Source organism: Lepus europaeus, chromosome 11, assembly GCF_033115175.1.
Source record: "Lepus europaeus isolate LE1 chromosome 11, mLepTim1.pri, whole genome shotgun sequence".
In the NCBI taxonomy this organism is placed as follows: domain Eukaryota; kingdom Metazoa; phylum Chordata; class Mammalia; order Lagomorpha; family Leporidae; genus Lepus; species Lepus europaeus.
Genome location: NC_084837.1, coordinates 58,791,111 through 58,809,660, shown reverse-complemented (window position 1 = coordinate 58,809,660; position 18,550 = coordinate 58,791,111). Strand labels below are relative to the sequence as shown.

The following is an 18,550-nucleotide window of genomic DNA, read 5'->3' as shown; positions in this document are numbered from 1 at the left end:
AGTTAAAATTATCTGAAATGAATACATTAATCAAGACTCTGTATTTACTAGAAACAAAGGCTACTAGCATTTTTACCAGCTAAACAAAATATTTTTTTTAATGAGATTTCAGCAGAGTATCGTTTATCTTAAGAGAAAAATAATGGGACCTTACCTATTCCAGTAGCTCCAGAACTGGTCATGCAGGTAGGCATGGTGGCTACATTCATCACCAAATGAGGCTTTGCTTTCAATCCAGTGAATTATGTGCCCTTCTACAGCTAAGGGACAAAGCATTACTAATAGATGGTGAAGGGAAGATTGAAAATTCTCAACTCTGCACAGGCCTCTCTGCACTTCACATTAGTAAGCTGAGGTTTAGTCTTTACCGTCATCTACAGATATAATTATAAAGCGCTGACTGTACAAGTTCGTTCCAAGGAATATCTATGCTACAATCACAGCCCTTTTATTTTCATTACAGTTTTCAAAAGTATCTCTCCTGGTCTGGAGACTTGACAAGTGACATAGCAAGCAGGCCACGGTAAGCGTGACTTTTCAACAATATTGTGTTGAAAACATTCAAAATTTAGAGAAATGCGTTGAAAAATGGCAACCAGGATGTTGTTAAAAGACATGTTTATTTCTCAAGTATATGTAAAAGTTTCTAAGGCCTAATTTCTTCTAAACCTACTATTTTCTGCTATCTAAAGATGATCATTTCTAGCAAGGTTACCCATGAAGGGTTATCTACTCTGGTACCATTTCCTAGTATTAACACATTAACAAAAAAGAAATATGGAAAAAACACATGCTGTTTCTCTACAATCAAATGCATACAGAGTTTAAGGACTTACCAACTGGTACTTGCAAAATAAAGTCTGGTGTTTTGTCATAACCCTTTGCACGAAGCTGATCTTCATCTACAGGAAGAACACAGACTATTACTTATAACAGTATTCCATTAGCAAGACAGGATTATAATTGCTTTTCTTTCTTAAACATGTGTAAAAATTGCTAATGCAGTCATACATGTCTTTCTTATGTATTCAGTGATGTGTCAGAATAAATGAACTTTCTTAACAAACCTGAGGCATAGATATAAAGATGCTTCTTTGTCCTTTCTGCATTTTATGTCTTTATTATAAACATCATTAATTCAAGCTGTCATATGCTACCTTTTCTTGTAATTGAAAACACTCAAAATAAAGAAATAGACTTTCTAATTGAAAGAAAAGGATTTCACTCCCATAAACATCATCACTAATGTTATCAGCCAGTATTGACAATTTACAGGAAGGCACAAGCACAGTGGCCTTGGCAATTATGAAACAAATGCTTTCCTTAAAGCAATTAAGAAAGCTTAATTTCAATTAGTGAAACTATTTCTATACTCAAGAAAGGGACAAGGACAATGAAATCACCACAGAGAATTAATTATCTTGTTTCATTCCTTTGCTAGGCTATTGTTTCTGGCATTTATGAGTTTTACAATGGACAATATGTAATTCTGAAAAGCAAACAGGCTTTAAGATTCTTTTTTTTTTAACTAAGTCTGATTACTCAGTCCTCTGTAAATATCAATGATCCATTCAGAAGGAACGGAAGCAGAAAAATAGGAAGCTTGACAAAGTTGGAAAGAACTAGCAAGGTGCTTGGTTTAAAAATCCTCCAATATTTTCTAAGTGCTGTCCTTGGCTTCTAATGGCATTACAATGTGATTTCTGAAATGGGGAGTTCTCCATTAGATTTTGGAGTGACCTGGTCATTCAATTCCAGACATGGCTTTCTGTCTTCACCCAACCTCAACTAATGGCCCAACCAAGTAACAAGGAAGGCTGTGTGGTCTCTTAACACCTACTGGGCTGTTGACATTGTCATGCATCCCATTCGCCTTCCTGCATCACCTTTGATTAAAATTAATGGCCCATTCCCAATGTTGGGTAGCTTATTTCCAATCCATTTGTCAGCCCAAGACAGTGGTTTCATGGCCAATGTTCAGAAACTCTTGCTTTAGAAGAGTGTACATCTTGAAAGGTCAGCATTTTAAACGTAAATAACCTTTTAATGACACATATTTAAAGTAGATATTTAGGTTAAATTTTGTTAAAAAGTCAATAGCCTTAAACTATCCAGAATTCAGAACAATCCCCCTTCCCTGAAATATAAAAAAAAAATTCAAATTAACCATTGAGTTAATAAAATTCAAACTGAATTAATTTTAAAAACAAAATATTTGGAAACTGAGCTATGGACAAATCAGACTGGAAAACTTTCTAACTGTATTATGAGGACAGCAAGAATGTTTAATTGAAAAGGCATTTATTAGAATCAACTGTAGCACCCTGAAGTGTTGTTTTAGGTGGCTGATGAATAGTTTTAAAAGTTGGGTTGACATTAAAAAAGATGGATTAATATTTTATTAAAAGTATCCTGGCTTGATCTACCTTTGCAGCTGTTAAAATCTGTTTCAGAATGAAAAATGATTATGCTTCTGACAGCAGCTCAAAACAAAATTTCAAAGGTCACCAAGCAAACCAAATGCACATGGTAAAAATCTCTCTAAAAGGCACTGCACTCCTGTTCACAGCACCAAATTTACTAAGGCGATACCCACCATTTAAATTGCACACTTACTTAATGTGGAAATAAAATAAACCCAAATCCCAAAACATGAGCATCAAGTGAGGCTAGGGAATTTCTCTTTTTGTGGAACACTTCAAAGTATAGCTGGCTCACTCTCTCTCTCTCTGTCTCACACACAGACACAGACACACAGACACAGACACACACACACACACACACACACCTACACTGACCTCTTTCTGTTTCTCTCATTATGAAGTTGATTAAATAGTATTGATATCCAAAGGGCAGTATCTAGAAGTCTGTCATAACCAGTGACACAAGACTTCTATTTTTCATAGTAAGAGGTTATTCCTCACATCTGAAATACGATGTACTGGGCATCTTCTTCTTCCTTTGTTTATTAAATGCTCATTGTTTACCTCCTGTTTCAGCTTCATGTTCTTTTTCTTTCCTTTTGTAAAAGATTACTTATTTATTTGAAAGGAAGAGTTACAGAGGTAGAGAGAAAGAGACAGAGCTTCCATCCACTTGTTCACTCCCCAGATTGCCACATGGCTGAAGCTGAACCGATCACAAGCCAGGAGCCAGGAGCCAGGAGCTTCCTCTGGGTCTCCCGCGTCGGTGCAGGGGCCCACGTTCTTGGGCCATCCTCCGCTTCTTTTCCAGGGAACTGGGCTGGATGTGGAGCAGCCGGGACTGAAACTGGGGCCCATATGGGATGCCAACATTGCCAGCAGCAGATTAACCCACTATGTCACAGCGCTGGCTCCCACATTATTTCTTTCATCTTAGATTTCCCAATAAATTAATAGGGAACAACTTGACAAGGTTCAGAAAAATAAAGTCAGAAGCTTAGTATTTATAAACAGGTGGCTTTGCTCACCTTTTCTAGGCCATAGGAGATGTCTCCATCACTGATCATCCTACTGAGAGATTTCTGAGGTCTGTTCTGTTCCTCTGGCCTGATTTCCTGACCCTTAGCATTACGATCCTTTGTTGGCCCCCAGATCTTGAAAGATTTTTTACCATCAGGTCAGCTATTCCCTTCTGCCTCATTCTTTGTTCTCTGCCTTTACTACCATGCATGAGCCTGCGTCTCTCATAAAGGGTTTCATGTTGTTGTTCTTAGGATAGCAATGTTCGTTTTTCATTTTTAAATTTCCTATCCAATGTCTCACTCCTGGCAATGTATAATCCACATATAATGTTCAGGAAAAGAGAAAATTGAATAAAACACAAGTGCATTTTAAAGAATATCCACGTTTTCTGCAAAGCTTATGTAGGCTGGTAATTGTCTTTCCTGATCTAATTCCTCATGCATCAACATGGCACGGGGCTGCCAAACGTGGCCCCAAATTCAAGGTTTTGCTTGAGGACCCTTGCTGTTGTTTTCATCCTTGGTACCAACTGTCTGAACCTGAGGCAAATCTCAGTTGTAGAGGAAAGGACTGTATCCCTTTCCTGAACACTAATGAGAAATTTCCCTGCTTTTTTCACTGATCTTAAGTATTGCATTTTTTTAAAGACCCCTTTGAATGTGTGTTTATTTTTCATCTACTTGAAAGGCAGAGTTACAAAAACAGAGAGGGAGGGTGGGAGTGACAGAGGGTCTTCCTTCTGCTGATTCACTCCCCAAATGCCCAAAACAGCCAGTGCCGGCACAGACCTAACCCAGGAGTCAGGTACGCCCTCAGGGTCTAGTTAATGCAGGGTGCACTAGCAAGGAGTTGGATCAGAAGTGAAGTAGTTGAGACTCAAGTGGCAGTCTAATGTGGGACTCAGGTGTGCAAGTGATGGCTTAACTCCTGTGCCATGCCTGCACCAATTTCTAATACTTAAAACAATCCTGGACATTCCTTAAAGTTTTGGTGAAATTTCACACCGGTCTGTGCCTAGTGTTACTATTGGGCTACCTTTCCTATTTCTTCTATGGCTATTTATTTACTTCTTCTACAATCAGTTTTGCAATTTATTTCATTGATGCTCTTACACTACTTTATACATATTTGAGTGAAAGTTCCCTATGTTTGTTTGAGATTCCCAAGTGGAAACTAGATGTTTGGGGAATCTATTTTTCCTGAAGAAAAACTGACAAGGATTTGGAAAAAAAAAAAAAAAGTAAGAATAATATCAGAAAAGGAAAAAAAAATTATCAATAGTATATAGAATGGCACTTTTAGTTTAATTTCCCGAAATCGTTGGAAATCAATATGAAATCAATCTTCAAATCCTGTAACCCTGTCTCATTCAGGGAACATAGCAAATTCTAGTTGTAAGGCATTTATTTTAAAATCCAAAATATTTCAGACCTATTTTGTTTGTTAATGAGCACTTGAACTATAACATTATCAAAATTAATATGAGATTATATCACTTAGAGGCAAACTTGTTATCCTCCAGATGCACAAATATAGCTTTTCAGATAATGATTGCTTCATGAAACACAATATTTCTTAGTAAGTAAAGTCTTGGGGATCACTGGCCCAACATTTCAATTTATACATGAAAAAAGCAGCTAAACAGATAAGTGATGCCCCAAACACAGACTTATCAACTAATTAAAGGTACAGGACAGAGCACATGTCCATAAGCTTCCAGTTGGTCCCAGGAACCTATATTCTACTCTTAATAGTTACAGAGAGAGGAGAGACAGAGGGAGACATCTTTCATCTGCTGGTTTATGCCTTAGATGGCCACGATAACTGGGCCTGGGCCACACGGAAGCCGAAAGCCAGGATCTTCTTCCAGGTCTCCCACGTGGGTACAGGGGCCTAAACACTTGGGCCATCTGCTGCTGCTCCTCCCAGACCATTAGCAGGGAGCTGGATCACAAGTGGGGCAGTGGGGACACAAACAGCACTCATATGGGATGCTGGCATCACAGACGTTGGCTCTACCTTTTACACCACAACACCAGCCCCTTAGGTGTTATTTTAGATGATACTCGCCTGCTGAGTAGATGAACTAGATAATCTCTTGATTTCTCACACTTCAGTGGTCCTCCCTCAAATTTAACTTAAAAAAAATCACTAAACCTGCATCACAGTTAAAACTGATGTTAATTTTTTTTCAAAAACACACAGACCTTCATTTATCTTTAAGTTATCAGGCCTGTCTTTACAGGGTATTTTTAAAAAGGAATTACAGATGCGTAAAGAACATTGTGAAAGTTTAATTTCTCTGGCCTTTGAATTACCCTCTCTTCTAAATACCCAAAATATCCAAAGCAATTACGTCCTAATTACACAATTTCTTTTTTTAAAATAAAGGGCTGATTTTGAGTCAGAGAACAACACACATCTGAAACTAGTTAACATATACTTAAAAAACATAGGGGGCATGAGGAACTACCAAGAAAAGATTTTTGGTCATCTTTTGTTTGGTTGGTTTTATTAAAAGCTTTAAACATAAGAAATATGGTTATTCTGAAGGAAACTGTGTAAAATTCCAGTTCACAATATTTGAAAGTGAAAAGTAACATTCTGAGATACCTTTTATCTATGAATTTCTCAAGTTTTCTAAAATGCTATATGATTAAAATACAGGATATGATAAAAAAAATCCTTTTAATACCTGGTGCATCCTTACTAGAGTGAGGGAAGGCAAAAAGGTCAGACAGCAACACAAATTAAAACCACAGTCGATCTTTTCTACTCTTGTATTTTGCTTTCTGTGTAATTTTTTTTTCCAAAACAGTGTTTCATTTTGTACTTGGAGCTATAATTGTTGGTCTCTAGATTTTTATGTTCCCTGAGAGTGAGTTTCACAGCCTTTGCTATACAATTTAAGAAGTTAGCAAGCCTTTTCAGTAATAGATGTTAGTATGAAATGCAAACCATGTGAAAGGTATACAGAACACAGATATGCATTTAATGGGGAGACTGGCGGAATGGGAACAGATAAATGAAATCTTTACAGAACCCAAAATTTCATTACAGCCATTAGTTTCAACCTCTTCCCCTACAGCCTCTTATCAAAGCCACTAATAAGGACTACAACTGACTGCTCTGACCTTGTCCTTTACTTATGTCTTTAGGGGACAATACTAGTGAAAATCGAAGTGCCCTAAAGAAAGGAAACAAATGGGAGGTCAAGAAGCTGGAGTTGTGTGAAGAGACGCTAGGTAGGCTAACCCCTGCCGACTGGTGGTTGAAGACACACGGAAGAAATGATTATCAACCACAGAAAGACTTTTCTGTATCTGACACCAAGTCATCCTAAATCCTTTTTGTTTGATGCCACACATGAAGGGACATATCAGCATGACTGAGTAAAAAGGTACAGGAGAGGACAGGTTGCTGGGAGGGCCCTAGCTGTGATGCAAGGCATAAGGCTAATTTCTTCTTAACACAACAAGGGAATGGAATGGAAATGAGAATCTTACTCCAAAATTCTAAGAAATGACCAAATTTTAGCCTTTGACTCAAGGTTTTTTTTTTTTTTTTTATGTTGCAGTCAGATCCTTTTATCTCTGAGCCAATCCCAATGCTCAATGGAAACAGGTGTATTAGCAGTTCTGAGACTATGAAAAAGACCTCCTGCATAAATGGACTGATGTTTGTGTACATGCATGTGCACCCCCCCCACACACATGATCAAGGAGTCAATCCAGCAATAACAGTAACTAGTTTAACCCTAATGTCTTTTGGTTGTAAGGATCAAAGCCCTAACTTATAGCAAATTCTTTGTAAGGACAATGACAACGCCACGCTGTCCAGCTTTGTTCCCTACTCCCATGATGTGATTCTAGTGGGTGTTTAATAAAGTGACCAAATCAGGGTGGACACTTGACCTCAACCCAGACTAGCAGATCAGAGAACTTTCTGAGGGTTGTTATGGGGCAAAAGGGAATCACCAACTTTTCTTCTAGGATTATGAACTCTAAGGATTAAACAAAGCCACAACTGCTGGCGATCATCCTTGTTATCTGAGAAAGAAGCCAACACAGAGAAGCCCAAGACACAAAGTGCAGAGAAGGGAAGGTACTGACAATATTTCATCTCTGGGATTCTAGACACAGCAGAAGCATAACTTCCTCCTTTGGACTTCCTAGGTGAATATCTACACTAGTCAGTTCTTTTTAGTATGTGTTATCTAGTTTGACTGGATTTTTGTCACTTACAACTAAAATAGTTCCAATAACTTGTCAGCGGCCAGGAAAGCAAATGGTCAGCAGACTTAAGTTACCTATCCAGAGCAATGGTGAGGGACAGGCTGATTACCATCATAGGTGGACAGGATAACCTTTCCTCCAAGTTCCAGAGAGCATTTGCTCTTTCAGCAGCATACACAAGTCTATGGTTCTTTTCTTGTAATCCCAGAGAGATGCATGCACAAACATATTCAGTAAAGGGAATAAGTAATATAGACCATAACTATGAGAGTAACTTCAGAAGGGAGGAACAGAGCCTGAATTCCCCTTCTCTTATCCCAACATCATATACCTATTGGTCTAAAAACTGCATCTTATTTTTGACTTTCTGAGGGAGGAATGCAAAATGTTTGATTTCTTATGAAATAGCCAATCATCTCAGTTGCCTTCAGACTAGAAATAAAACGTACGACTATATAGTCTCTTGTTCTTTACTGCTAACATCTGCATGCAAACGCAATCTTAGCACGCTAACCTCATCTGCTCCCGCTGCCTATTCTTCACCTGAAGTCATAATCCCCTGTTTGTCACTCATAATCACTTCCCCAGCAGAGCACTGTTGCTTTAGGTGGGGAATAAAGCAGCAGGCGGATAAACTCTTAGAAACAAAGATCTTAATTTCTTACAGCAAGGGACACCCTTTACTAAGCCTATTTGGCTTTATACATTATATACTCCTGGAGTCCCACAGCATAATATGAATGTATGAAAAGCAACCATGTAAAATGGGCTGGTTGGTCCTAACATGGGGGTTGAGGGCGGCAGGTGAGGCAGAGATAAAGCAAATGCCTCTCAGGTGTCACTCAAAATACTTGTTAGCATCTACTAACAGGATAACATCCACTGGAGAGAATAAAATATCTCCAGAAGCATTCTTATTAAGCCAAACTTAACAAGAATTTGCACCAGACATGGCTGTGGAAGTCACTAATGAAAGTCCCTCGAACCTGGAGATAAGCCAGCCCAAAGAGGGTTAAGTGGTTATCTTGGTCTTTGGGATGAGCTCACTTGTATTTTTCCTAACAGGTTGTTGTCTTCTGTCACTATTTCCCTTCCCTCTTTTGCTTTCCTGTCCAAAGCTCTCAAAATTCCCACAAAAACCAAAGTAAAACAAAACAAAATGAAAAAGAAAACCCAAAATAGGAATATAACAGTGCAAAACATGGTCTCATTACCCATTTTAGAGATATAAATTAAAAAAACTCCAACAGCAGATAAAATACATTCTCTATTTTGCTGACATTGGAAATGGAGTGAATGCTTATCAGAGGTGATAAGGACAATCACAATTCTTTTTTTTTTTTTAAAGATTTATTTAATTATTTGAAAGTCAGAGTCACACAGAGTGAGAAGGAAAGGCAGAGAGAGAGAGAGGTCTTCCATCCAATGGTTCACTCCCCAGTTGGCTGCAACGGCTGGAACCGCGCCGATCTGAAGCCAGGAGCCAGGAGCTTCTTCCGGGTCTCCCTCGTGGGTGCAGGGGCCCAAGGGCTTGGGCCATCCTCCGCTGCTTTCCCAGGCCATAGCGGAGAGCTGGATCAGAAGTGGAGCAGCCGGGATCAGAACCAGCGCCCATATAGGGTGCCAGCACTTCAGGCCAGGGCGTTAACCTGCTGAGCCACAATGCTGGCCCCAACAATCACAATTCTTATAAGTCCATTTAAGTTTAAGAAAAGATATGGGAGGGAAGTGGAGAAGGTGGGTTTGGAAAGGGTTGATTGAGAGCTGGTTATAGCTAGAATGGGGTAAAAAGTTCTGGGGTTCCATCGCATGGTAGAGTGATTATAGATAATATTAGTTTACTGGCTGGCGCCTTGGCTCACTAGGCTAATCCTCTGCCTGCGGCGCCTGCACCCCGGGTTCTAGTCCCCGTTGGGGCACCGGGTTCTGTCCCGGTTGCTCCTCTTCCAGTCCAGCTCTCTGCTGTGGCACCGGAAGGCAGTGGAGGATGGTCCAGGTGCTTGGACCCTGCACCCGCATGGGAGACCAGGAAGCACCTGACTCCTGGCTTGGATCAGCGCAGCATGCTGGCAGCGGCGGCCATTTGGGGGGTGAACCCATGGAAGGAAGACCTTTCTCTCTGTCTCTCTCCCTCACTGTCTAACTCTGCCTATCCAAATAAATAAATAAATAAATAAAAATAATAATAGTTTACTGTATATTACTCTCTCTTCAAAAAAGGATTTATTTGAAAGGAAGGGGGACAGGGCGGCCGGGGGGGGGGGGGGGGACAGAGACAGAGAGAGAAACAGAGACAGAGATTTTCTACCTGCTGGTTTATTTCCCAAATGGCTGCAACAGACAGGTCTGGGCCAGGCTGAAGCCAGGAGCCAGGAGCTCCATCCTGGTCTCCCACACTGGTGGCTAGGGCCACTTTCTGCTGTGTTCCCTGGTACATTAGCAGGAAGCTGGACAGGAAACAGAGTAGCATGATCTAGAAATGACTCTCCAAAAGGGGATGAGGTATCTCAAGCAGCAGCTTAATCCACTGTACCACAATGCTGGCCCTGACTATATATTTCTCCATTAAAAAAGCCCTAGAAGATAGGATTTTGGATGCTTTCATTACAAAGAAATGTTAAATGCTTAAAGGGATAAATATATTTACTCTGATTGGATATTACACAATATATACATATAATGAAACATCACACAGTAAGCCATAAACATGGAAAGGTTTTATAAATACGTTAAATTAGAAATAAAGGAAAAAAAGAAGGAAGGAAGGAAGGAAGGAAGGAAGGAAGGAAGGAAGGAAGGAAGGAAGGAAGGGAGGGAAGGAGGGAGGGAGGAAGGAGTGAAAGAAGGAAGGAAAATAAATGTTCCTGCTACATTTAAGCCTGAAATGGGCAGTAGGCTGTTTTGACATCTGAGACTTTAAACATTGATTGATGAATGTTAATTCTAAATTAATTATCTTTGGGAAGAACTTTGACATTTGCTGAAACTTAAATTTGCCTGGAAGGTTCTATGTTTGATTCAACTTGAGAAAAAAATTATTTTTTAAAAAATCTCTAATGGTGTCTGCCCATAGCATGTACTTAAAAGACTAGTTGAACTCAATGGTAAGAGAGCCAAATTAATGAACTCAACCAGTTTTCCTAGAAGTGGAGGCAGGATGGTTCTGGTGTGGGAGAGAGCACAGATGAACATGTAAAAGTCTATCATCATCTCAGGTAAAACAGTTCATGAGGCAGCAGCATTTGCTTCCCTTGCAGAGGGTAGCTATTGACTGTTAGTATAATTTGTACCTATTTTTCATAGGTTTAATAAATGTAGCATGGCAAAAGCTTTGAGTCCATTTCTTTTCATTACCAAGACAATCAAATGGGCACATACTAAGTGAGATGCAGTACAGAGAGAAATACATTATCATTGGGGCAGACATGGCACGTGGCCCAGCTGAGCATATTGGAGGAGGGCACAAAGCGCACTCAGAAGCAGACATAGTAACTAGTAGTGTTCTTGGCATGTAGAGAACACACTCAACAGAGTTGAAAAGAATGAATAATAAATGAGGGAAGGAATTGCAAGGACTCTTGGCTACTGATATCTCAGAAATTATCTACAGGTATCTGTGACCAGCGTTCCACTCAGGCATAGCTCTATGGAAGTAGGCATTCCCTCTGATTCATGTCTAGTGCCTGAAATATTCAACTCAGTAACATATTTGTGGAATAAAGGAATAAACATGCAAGTAGAAAATATTTTTTACCTGGAGAAACTAAAGTTATTTACTCAACTTTGATCAAAATACAACATACTTATTTGTAGACGTATGAGATGGATATGTTTACAAGATGAGATAAATCCACGTGAGTCCACCCAAGTCTTCAACAGTAAGGACACTTCTTTTCACCTTTCCTATTGCACCTGGTTAAACCTTATGCCATAGAACTGCATAGTTTATGGCTATGAATCAAGGAAATTCAAGAAAGCATTAAAGAAAAGGTAATTTATTTAATTTTCTCCTTTTATTGGCAAGATAAGTAAATTATGTATTTTATAAAATAACATGTAGAGGCTGGCGCCGTGGCTCAACAGGCTAATCCTCCGCCTAGCGGCGCCGGATTCTGTCCTGGTTGCCCCTCTTCCAGGCCAGCTCTCTGCTATGGCCTGGGAGTGCAGTGGAGGATGGCCCAAGTGCTTAGGCCCTGCACCCCATGGGAGACCAGGGGAAGCACCTGGCTCCTGCCTTCGGATCAGCGAGATGCGCCGGCCGCATCAGCCACTGGAAGGTGAACCAGCGGCAAAAAGGAAGACCTTTCTCTCTGTCTCTCTCTCACTGTCCACTCTGCCTGTCAATAAATAAATAAATAAAAATTAAAATTAAAAAAAAACTATTAAAAAATAACATGTAGAGCACAACTGGAGGAAAATCTAGAATGGGATAAAAAATCTTAGGGCTCTTTAAAAAGAGTTACTCTACAAGTATAAAAAAGCAATAAGAATACTTATCTTTTGAAAGTAGTCTAGATTAGAAATCAACAGAGAGAATGAGAAAGACTTGACTTTCGCTCATCAAAAAATAAAACATATTTGCACTATCTTTGCAATAAAATTCAAGGTGTGCACATATAAGCAAGAAAGAATGAGATTATATTAGAGGTCTATTAATGCATCAATATTTTTCCATAGATGTATTTAAAAGGATGATCTATATAAACTTAGCTGGCACAGTACTTCAGAAGTAATTAATCACTGTGAAGGAGAATTTACAAGTTAAAAAACCAACAACCTCCTAACAATATTTCATAAAAGGCTTTAAATGTTCATGTTTTAACTGTAAACAAACATATGTTAGTTCCGTACTACATTAAAATACTTAAAATGCATAGAATAAATTAGCAACTTTTTTGTGTACCAATGAGGAAATACTTGAAAACAGGACTGATGTTGTATGGAATCAGCGAAACTTCTCCAGAACTCATTTATTTTTAAAGATCAGTTAAGTATTATCTTTGGGTGTGTGTCCATAAAATAATTACTTCTATATCCAACAGCACAGAAAAATTGATGGAGCCATCAATTTCAATTTTAAGTCCACTTTCTGCACTTGCATGAGAGTAGAAATGACTCCCTGACTACATTTCTGTACTGTTTTTTATCAGCCATGCTGAAACCAGTCTAAGACACTCAGTTCCAGTAAACTGAGGATGTAGAAGTAAGTTTATATCACATCTGCTGGTCCGCCGGAAGGAAACAGAGGAGAGTCAGGTTGAGCAAAGAAATGAGACCGAAGGTGTGCCTGGCCATGGACAAATGATGGCAAGAGAAGTTACTCTGAAAATAAAATATGACTGCTTAGTTGGTGACTTAAAGCAAACAACTAGATTTGGCTATGCCAAATTGGCCACAATTTAAGTGAGCAATGTGATCAAATATTTTATGCTACTATCCGAATTCCATAGGTCTGAAATATATCACATACTGCAACATGGGTCACTCATTACAACTTGTTCTATTATACATTCTACTTTTATTACATTTTTAAATTAAAAAAAATTTTGATTGACACATAATATCTATATACTGATGATGTGCAATGCAGTGTTTTGACTCATGTATACACTGGGTGATGATCAGTTCAGGTAATGATCACCTCAGGACAAATAATATATCCATTATCTCAAATTTCTGTTATTTCTTTATGGTAGGTACATTCAAAATCCTCTCTTCTAACTATCCTGGGGTATACAATGCATTATTGTTAACTACAGTCACTGCTATACCAGAGGCATACAACACCACATCCTGTTCTTCCTATCCAGCTGTTTCTACCCCTGACCTATCTCTCCCTGTCATCCTTCCCCACGTCTTCTTAGTCTCTGGTAATCACTAAGATCTCAAACTTCATGAGATCACCTTTTATATATATATATATATATATATATATATATATATATATATATATATATGATTCCACATATGAGAGACCATGTGGTGTTTGTCTTTTGTGTCTGATTTATTTCACTTAACAACATTTCCTTTAGGTCGTCCATCCATATTATTGCAAATATTAGGGTTTCCCTGCTTTTTTGTGGCCAAATAGTATTCCACTCTGTATAGATTTTTAATAGGTAATTTCTTCCCAACTTAGCCTATTTTCACAGGCCAAATATTCAATTCTATTTCTTATATGAAAAAAAAAAAACTAGCTGCTTCTACATATGTAGTAATATGAGACTACTTACCTAATTTATCAACTTCCTTCAGCCCTAACTAGAGAATGTATATCTCTCAGCTTTAAATTATCATCTTATAAAATATCTAATGCCATTTTCCACTTTATCAATAAAAATACTGACCACTAAGATTTGGAGTGGATTCCCTGCAAGGCTGTATTATAAACATCCTTTCTTAACTTGACATAAAATCATTCAGTTCTCTGCATTTGACTTTCCTTGGTAAATTATTCACCCTTTCTGTGACAAAAATTACATAATCCAATGTTTTGATTTTTTTTGTCCTAAAAATATACTTCGCAGACTCTTCAGTTCTCCATAACACAGATCTGTATAATAAAATGATCTATATGGAACCTTTACAAATAGCCACATTTAAAATGGATAAAAGGAATTCATTCATTGTGGAGTGTGTTATGGTTTGTATGATCAGTTATTACATGAATCTCCTTTGAGGGTTAATTTCTAATGCTTAAGAGATGTCCTCAAAAAAGTAACAGTTTGTAACAGAATTCTCAATTGGCAAGCAAACACTTACATACGAGTGGAATTTCCAAATCTTGTACTAGATCTATGATGACAATTAATGTTTGGCATAAAAATAATAAAAGTTTAATATTTTGCTTTCAAATAAAGCGATGACCTTATTCCATACATGACAAAAGCATACCTAACATGAATTTTTCTAGCTGTTCTTTTTAATATATAAAGCATTTTATAGACAATATTTCTTTTGTTTCCTTCTCTCATAAGGCCTAGATTATGGTTAATATCTCATGACACCAAAAGTAATACTGCAACAGATATTAAAGCATTTTTTTCAGCCACTTATTCTATAAAATATTAATTGCAAGCCTGTGCATGGGCTGTATATATAGGGGATTAGGTAACTGAGTTCCTGCTCAGTTCTAAATCAATAAAAGATAACATGCACAGCATCAATCATCGTTCACTCTTCCTTTAGTACATAATAACTGCAAGTGGAGGATTTTAAAAATATATATGTAAGTACTCATGGAGCTATTACAAGCTAGAGAGGTGAGCAATACTTACCCAGAAAAGAAAGATTTTTCTCTAGAAGCAAGTCTCTCAGCAGGACTTCATGTTCATGACCAATGGCGCTGAGGAGTTTCAGTTAAGGAGGGGAATGCATACAAAATTACAGCACCAGGAAAATGTTCATTACCAGGTCTATACTTTGAGATGAAATAGAGAATCAGGGTAATTATAATAAACATTTCCACCTTTAAACCACATCTCTGAGGAAAGGGATTTCTACACACATCTCTCGTCTCATTTAAATGATTCAACAGAACTTTCTTGTCATGTTTACACATATTCTGGAAAACAAAGATTTGACATGTATTTTAACGTATTTTGAAAAGAAGCAGAGCTGTTTTGCATGTTACTCAATTCAATCAAGTACATGTTAACTAAGCACTTTTACAAGGGGCAGCAAAGAATGCCAACCATCCTTTGCCTGCTATGAGGCTCCAACCTTAGAAACTTAGCATGGAGCCAGCATCCAGTGGCTCCTTGGTTTCACTTCCAATCTACTACTGATGATACTCTGTGATTTGGGAAGCCAGACAATCTAATTTTTGAGAACGTATGTAATGATAGATAGCTTGTAGAGAACTGCAGATTAGGGCATGGGTACAGAAGTTGCTTCAAGTCTTTTTCTCATGGGTGTGCATGTATACACACAACATTTATGTGCAAACATGTATGTGCAAACAGATACACACAGGAACACATAAATATTCGAATTGCTTACTATGTGGAAGACACTGTGTTACACAATTATGTATATTATTTCATCCTTACAGTTATTATAAACTGTGTTTTATAGGTGAGGAAACTGAAACTTAGAAACCAGCACAAGGCCAATTCATGGTGGCAAAGCAGACAGTGAAGATGAGATCTCTGCAAATCCTATGTTTATGATTGCCATACAGCTTCTCAAAAGGTATTAACATTATTTAATAATAACTGATAATAGCTAATATTTCTCAAATACCAAGAACAAATTCTTTGTGCTGAGCACTTTGAGATAATGTTTACTTAATCTTCACAATGGCCACATGAGTAGACACTATTATCAATCCCATTACAGTCAAGGGAAGCGAGGTGCAGGGAGGCAGAGGAACTTGCTGCAGGTCCCTTGGCTGGCTAACAATGAAATCAAGAATGGGACTAGCAAGTCTGGTCTATTTTCTAAAAGGAGGAGATTTCATAAAATCTGAAAAGGGGTGTTCTCCTATTCTGGTATTTCAGTTGAACAGAGTAATTATGATCTGAATCATTATCTTCATTCTCCATTCCACTGATAACATCAACATGGTTACATCATTCCTTGGCTTACCAGACTGATGCTATGCAGGATTGCAAGAGTTCAACTTAAACCAAGCAAAATTGATATCATTTATAAAAAAAAAAAATTCCTAGAGAATTATCTTGACTTTCATCTACATATACATTTAAACAGGTGAATACTATTTAAATCTTATTTTTTTTGGTTTATTTATTTTTTATTTCAAGAGATGTGGTCATTTACATCCAATAACAAGTCAAGCCCTAAGTCACTACTGCTGTCTTTGCATTCCTCCTGTTTTTATCTCCCCTCCAATGCACATATCTGTGCTTACTGAATTTCTAATTAGAAACCAAAAAAAAAAAAAAAGGAAAAATGTTTAAATCATAGAATTTCTCACATTTTCAGAGTCCACTGAACACATCTGATGAATACCTCTCAATGGTCTCTCATTGTTAGGGGCATCCCACATTTTAGAACTAAATTATTTACTTCTATTCCACATAAATGTGCTCTCACTTTTATCGTTGTAAATTATTTACATCTAAAATGTTGAATCATGAAACTGAGGTTACTGATGGTACAGAAATGAAACCCACAGCATTCGAAGCTTCCTGAATCATTACCATTCCTTGCTCCTCCGTTTAGACCTTTGTCTAATAGCTGTGTCCTGGAGTCAAAGCTTTCTAAGCTGAGGTGGCTGATTTCTCACATTTTTCCTATTGAGTATGAGCTGTGGAGCAAAAGGTGCGAGTAGGCAGGGCTACATAGGAAGAAACAGAGCAGACACCAAAGGAAAGAGAAAGTACAATAACAACAGATACTCTTTGCTCCTACACTTTTAGTAAATAAACAAATTACTTTATTCTACCTATCAACCAACAGGTAATGTTTTGATAACAGAGTAAAAGGGTTTTGTGCTATTCTTTTCATTAACTCTGTGCTTTCTTTCTCACAAAATAATGTGATTTACTAAGAGCAAGCAATGTTAGAACACACAAACAGCATTTTCACTCCCACGGAAAGCCAATCATTTTTATTTACTGTGAAATCAAATAATTTCTGTTGATCAGTCTAGGAAACATCCATGCAAGTGTATTTACATTATATGAAACTGCTACTACTTCAATGCAAAGATAAAGTCAGTTTCCTTATACTCTTTCCAGCCTATTTGATTTTGCATGGCAAAAGCAATCACCAGTTTAAAATTCTGGAAAGATACATTTCTTGATTATGCTTTGCTTGATGTAAACATATATAAAATGTGAGGTTCAGAAAATAAAGCTTGTAAAAACTATAATTTTACTGGCAATATGCAGAATAGAACTGCAAAAAATCTTATAATCTAGTAATGAAGGCAATTCACAGACATACATCATTATCTTTATCAATTAAATCATGTACTTCATTAAATTCTACTGGCAATAACACAGCCAAAAAAGTCAAGGAAAAGATGGCAACAATGTAGGGAAAATACTCCAAACAGAATTTATAATGCTCTATAAGCAGAAACACTTAGACTTTGTCTATAATAATACCTATTACTGATATATGGCAGTGACCATGGGGCAAAACTTGTAAATAACCTCACAAGCCATTTTCTTCGCCAGCAATACAGCAATCTGGTTTCCCGTAAGCATCTCAACTATTACTGAAAAATCGCCTCCTGGCATTTACAAAGCAGTTGACTTCATACTTTAGTCCATGCATATATAATTAGATAGTTATATTTAAAATCAATATGCAATCCTTCAAAAGACATTATGCTTTTAAAACCTTAACTTTAAATTGATTTTTAACTATTTTATGTGCTTTAAAATTAACATGTAATTCAGCCCCAGATACTCTGAGATGGTGTTAGTTGTTATCTGAGTGTGCTGAACTTTATCACTGTAGCAACATGAGGTTGGCACTCCTACAACTTCTAACACCATCATTAATTTTATACTGAAAATAGAAGCGCAGTTTCATCTGGGTTTAACAAAACAGCAAACTCGTGATAATACTGCACTTGTTATTAAAGTAATAATCTTGGGCACTGGATAATCTTGCAAGAGGGCTCTCTTACATGGTTATTCTTCAAAGATTAGCTTTTATCTGTGAAAGTGAGTGGTTTTATTTACCTAAAATTTCACTGACTCAAAGCCTTTGTGAAACAAGGAATAAAGTGGAACATAAGCACACACATACATGTGCATGCATGCACACACAGGTGCACAAACATATTTGACTTGCAAGGGCTCTCAACAAAAATCTCCCTGAATGGCAATCAGTGAGTCACAACTGGTCACAGTGCCATCTATGCTAATGGAACCTATGCAAGGAACAGTG

The 18,550-nt window shown here is 37.7% G+C and overlaps 1 protein-coding gene across 1 annotated transcript in view; it reads right to left on the bottom strand.

Annotated features, from left to right (window-relative positions):
- CDIN1 (CDAN1 interacting nuclease 1) overlaps positions 1-18,550 on the bottom strand; it is a 245,048-nt gene that overhangs the window by 113,224 nt on the left and 113,274 nt on the right. Inside the window, exons 8-10 of the mRNA XM_062205587.1 lie at positions 14,959-15,026; positions 837-902; positions 155-260 (exon numbers count right to left, since the gene is read on the bottom strand). Coding sequence (XP_062061571.1) covers positions 155-260; positions 837-902; positions 14,959-15,026 — 240 coding nt within the window. The remainder of the gene's footprint in view (positions 1-154; positions 261-836; positions 903-14,958; positions 15,027-18,550) is intronic.